At 32.4% G+C, this 4,910-nt stretch overlaps 1 protein-coding gene across 1 annotated transcript; it reads right to left on the bottom strand.

Annotated features, from left to right (window-relative positions):
* Positions 1 to 1,659: 1,659 nt before the first annotated feature.
* LOC110701641 (transcription factor bHLH83-like) lies at positions 1,660 to 4,524 on the bottom strand. The gene is made up of 5 exons (XM_021879257.1): positions 3,038 to 4,524; positions 2,581 to 2,688; positions 2,429 to 2,494; positions 2,268 to 2,333; positions 1,660 to 2,163 (listed from the first exon to the last, which is right to left on the bottom strand). The coding sequence occupies exons 1-5, from the start codon at positions 3,689 to 3,691 to the stop codon at positions 2,044 to 2,046; spliced, it is 1,014 nt and encodes a 337-aa protein (XP_021734949.1). The 5' UTR covers positions 3,692 to 4,524; the 3' UTR covers positions 1,660 to 2,043.
* Positions 4,525 to 4,910: the final 386 nt, after the last annotated feature.

Below are 4,910 nucleotides of genomic sequence, written 5' to 3'. Positions count from 1 at the left end.
AACACGTCTTTTCCAACAACCGAAGTACTCCAAAAAACCCCTTCCGCCCGGCCCGATCGGGCAATGTCCGCCCGATCGGGCGAAGGCTCGCCCGGTCGGGCGAAAGCTCGCCCGGTCGGGCGCGCGAGAGCAGCTTCTTCAACGAATTTGCCAGGCACCTCTTCTTCTTCCGCCCGGTCAGACCGGGTAATGTCCGCCCGATCGGGCGGACAAAGCAACGAAGTACGAGTCACCTAATACTTATCAACAATTGATATTGTAACCTAAGTATATCTTAATTAGGAATCACTACTATATAAACTTCCTATTATCATTATTAGGGAGACGGAGAGAGAAACACAAGAGAGAGAATACTTTGAGTGATTAAGTTCTTCATTGTAATCTTTGTAATCTTTGCCAGTTTATAGTGAAATCATTCGATCTCGGTGCCCGTGGACGTAGCTATCACATCGATAGTGAACCACGTAAATTCTTGGTGTTGTTCTTATTGTTTGCATTGAATTTCTTTATTGTTTTCTTGTTTGTTTACGACCTTTGCTTCCGCTGTCGCACAACAAGAATTATAGTACTCTGTAGTTTATTGTTGTGATACAATCCCATGCTTTATTTTAATGTATTTTGTTTAAAACAGTACAGAGTTATAGTTAGGTGGTTTTCGAAAATGACAATAAAAAAATGTAGATAATTGAAAATATTATCCAAATTATGTCGACAATTTTATCACTTTATCTAAATTAATACTTTACAACAATTACAACTATGCAAATTTAATTAGACATATTAAAAAAATAATGAAGCCAAGGACTTCCCTTGAGCATTGACAATGCATGCAACAAAAGTATATGATATATGGTGAAGTGTTTTGAATTTCACAATTGACAATGCATGCAACAAAAGTATGAAATATGGTGAAGTAAATTGAATTTCACAATTCAAGAGGCAATGGAGTTATTACTCTCCATGCATATTAACACTTTCTTTCTACATCTTTCTAATTTCATTTCAAAATAAGTCAATATTACAAAACAACTATTTGTATTTTTTTTTTTTATGGGAACAACTATATTTTCTTATAAATCCTTCTATATATCTTTGAAAAACAATAAATTAAATATGAGTAATAATATTTGCATTTTTAGGATCCTCAACATTATTAATTTTTATCTTTTGATTTTAAAATGGGACATTCACAAGAGATGATCATTGATATATCTATTAAATATAAAAGAATTATATGGGAGATAATTAAAATTGATATTATTCATATGAATAAGTCTCTTACTAAACATTAAATAAGATAATGGATATACATGGATAGTAAATATTAAGCCTTGCTTTTTGATTGAGATATTACAAATTATTCTTGTAATAGATAGATCATCCAAAATAAAAGTCATCTTGTTAATCAAAGAAACTCTCGCAAGCCTGCCTGTTTACGTCCCTAAATAAAATGTGTTGAGTATCCCGTGATATTATGCATATCAATAGTAAATCTATAGGGCATAGTATGATATAAGGAGCTATATAATAAGAATCATATCTAGGATGCTGCGTGCGTCCATATATACTCATGAAAACGCATGAAGACATCGAATTGAAGTAAGTGTATACGGAAGAAGACAAAAAGACATTTTTTAATTTAAAATTTATTTTGTTTGGTGCAAGTTCTCGATCTTATTCATAAAATCTCAAACTCAAACAACAGCTTGAAATTTTGGCATTACATTTATGATTTTCAAGTGCAGGAAGAAAAAAGTTATATTAGGAAATACAAACAAATTAATAAACATTAATTAGACAATATATATCTTTTGTCTCCTTGATGGAATCTAACCAAAAACTTTCAAGTAGAACTACCTAGGTTTTTGCTACTACTTGTAATTAATTTGTCTGAGAACTTTGTCCCTATGACTTCTTATTTCTTTACTATTTTTTCAATTCCTTTTGTCTCTTCTTTACTTCATATTCTTACATCCTTGGAAATGTGTTTTCTCCTCTCTCTTTCATCCTACTTTGATCGATCGAGCTTCATCTTGGCTTAACTTAGCTTGTTGTTCCTTCTGGTCTTTGGGTTGAAAGAATTGCATCAATGGCTTCCCTTACTTGTGAGATGTTAGGAGCTTTTCCGCCTGCCACGGGCCAAAATTCATCGGTTGCCAATACCTAATCAAAATTTATGTATTAGGTTAGCTAGTGCAAAAAAATATGGTATACTACCGCGACTATTACTAAAAAAAACAAGATATGGATGAGATTTGATTGATTACCTTTACTTGCAATTGTAGGAACTTGACATAGCCTATAGCCTTTTCTAGCATGGTCACCAAATCAACCTAAAGAAGTGAATGTATTAGAAACATAGTATTTGACAAAATAAATTTGAAAACATAATTGATGAAACAATTAGGGTTTATGATCATATATATACCTTGGAGCCATTAGGTACAAGATCTTGGAGAATTTTTAGCCTCTCACTGATTCTCTCTCGTCGGTTCTGGATTGATACACACACATTTTTAATTAGTTATAAATCACATGGATAAAGATTCAAAGTTCATGAAAGAAGCAAAATTTATGTACCTTTGCAGCGATGCTTTGGGGATCCTTTGAGGTTGAAGATTTGGTTTTTGCAGACTTTTTTGAGGCACTTGTGCACTGCTTCTTGGAGGCTTGCATGTTTTCTTCCTCCTACAAAATCATTCAAATTAAGTAAATCAAACAAATATTAAAAAAAAAAAAAAAAAAAAAAAAAAAAAACATAGACCTAGGTATTCTACAATATAATTTTCAAAAGCTTCACTAATTACTATGCAAACATAGATATGCAAATTTAATTCACCAAAGCAAATTAATGAACTCCGGATTATATTAATTAAGCATGAAACTATGTTCAATTCTCCTGTATCATAATTACTGAAGATCTATGTCTATGTATCACTAATTAATACAAGCATGTAACATAATTAATGAAAAAAAAGGATGATCATAAAATATGTATTAAAAAAAAAATTAAAATTGTTGAACATGATTTATATACCATATGAGGTCTCTTGTTGAAGCATGTTTGTGGTGTTCCAGACTCTTGAGGAGGATCGGTTATGGCCTCGGTGTAGAGCCATTCATTAGCTTCATCTTGATAGCCACCATCACTTGCGGTTTGTAAGCAGTTAACCTCTTCCAAAAGGCGCAAGTTTGAGGTGCAATTTTTCATTAATTTGAGGTGATCATGACTCATACCACTACTACTACTAGCCTCCCACATTGGATGATAGTGGTGATGATCATTACTAAAAGTAGTATTATCCTCTTGTTGGAAGCTAAGTAATGATCCACCACTATGCATCAAGCTTTCGTACCCGGCTTTGAAGTTAATCAAGGAGTGAGCTTCCTCATGAGGTTGATAATTTGAAGCTTGAGGGTGTTGAATCACAAAGCTACCGCCGTTGCTAGAATTAGCACTACTAGTTGAGCTAGATAGGGGTGGTGAAGGGCTCATAACTTGAGTATTATTGTTCATTATTATCTTACTATTGCTACTAGGGCTTTCTAGGGCATCGCCTTCTCGTTTTTTATTAAAATTATCAAATCCAGAAGGGGAAATATGAGGGAATTGAAGCGATGAACCGGCTTCTAACATATTACTATAAAAAGAACAAGAGGGTGTTTGATGATGATCTTTTGCAAGTGCCATGCCTAGAAATAGCAAAGCTAGTTACTTAAAAAAGGTTTAGAGGGAACAAGATTTTCTACTAGTGTATTTTCTAATTTAGTTGAGTTTTTGAGTTGATTTCTAGCTATATAGAGTTTGGCTCAAACCCTAACTATGATGAACAAGCTAGGTGAGTTTGGTTTTTGAGGGAAAGACCTATTTGTTGGGAACTCAATTAAGGTTTGAAGGTACTTATACTAAAGGGATGATGATGTAGGTGTTTTGTTAAAAAGATTTTTTTATGGCATTGATAGATGTGTGGCTTAAAAGGGTTAAATTATCAACAAGTTTATAAAAAAATCTTTTTTTTTTTTAGGTTATGGAAAAAATAAATAATCAACACAAATTAATTCAATCAGAACGCAAAATCAAAATAAATAAATCATATCTATTCTCAAACACACCTAATGTTCAGTGTCCTATCTAAGGCTATTCTTTTGCTCATTTATAACCCGATATCTCTAGGTGTACCCTTGAAACATACTTACATAATAGACATAATGAATTGCACCCATAAAAAAAAAAAGGGAAGAAAAAAAAAAGGCTAAGCTAATTGCACATATAATCGGATAAATTATGAATGTATACCTTGGGATTGAGAGTTGGCGGATGAAAAAAAGAGTAAAAAAGAGCAGAAACATCGGCGGATCTTTCGCGAAGCCCACGTCTGAAGAGATTCCTTTAAACATATAAATCATGAGTTTAATACTCTCACTTTCATCAATTCTTTCATTTGCTCTCTTTCCTACCTAGTTTCCCTTATTTTTTTTCCATCATTTTAGAATTTAGAACTATCTATTTCACGTGGCTTTCCTAATTTTATATTATTATGGTATAATTTTTTTCTTTGTATGTTAGCTAGCTACCTTATATTATATCATTAATATCAATAATAAGATTATTATTACTCAAGAATTATTTTGTACAGTAGTAAAAGACAGTTCACCTAAGCTAATTTAGTAATTTATGCATAATTATACGTGTTAATTTTGGATTGAATTTGTGTCTTGGGAAGCTAACATGAATTTAGGCTTGTTTGTTGTTGATTAACGTAGAGTTAGGACTTTTTTTGTGTTTTATAGGAATTAAGAAGTTTAATTAATTTGTTTTTAGGAGTACTAATTAATCAGTTTGCATCATATTGTAGATTATATATATATTGGCGTCATCACGACTTAGCTACAGTAATGAGTGGCAGATC

This window comes from Chenopodium quinoa, unplaced genomic scaffold, assembly GCF_001683475.1.
Source record: "Chenopodium quinoa cultivar QQ74 unplaced genomic scaffold, ASM168347v1, whole genome shotgun sequence".
NCBI lineage: Eukaryota > Viridiplantae > Streptophyta > Magnoliopsida > Caryophyllales > Amaranthaceae > Chenopodium > Chenopodium quinoa.
This window is presented reverse-complemented; position numbering and strand designations above follow the sequence as displayed.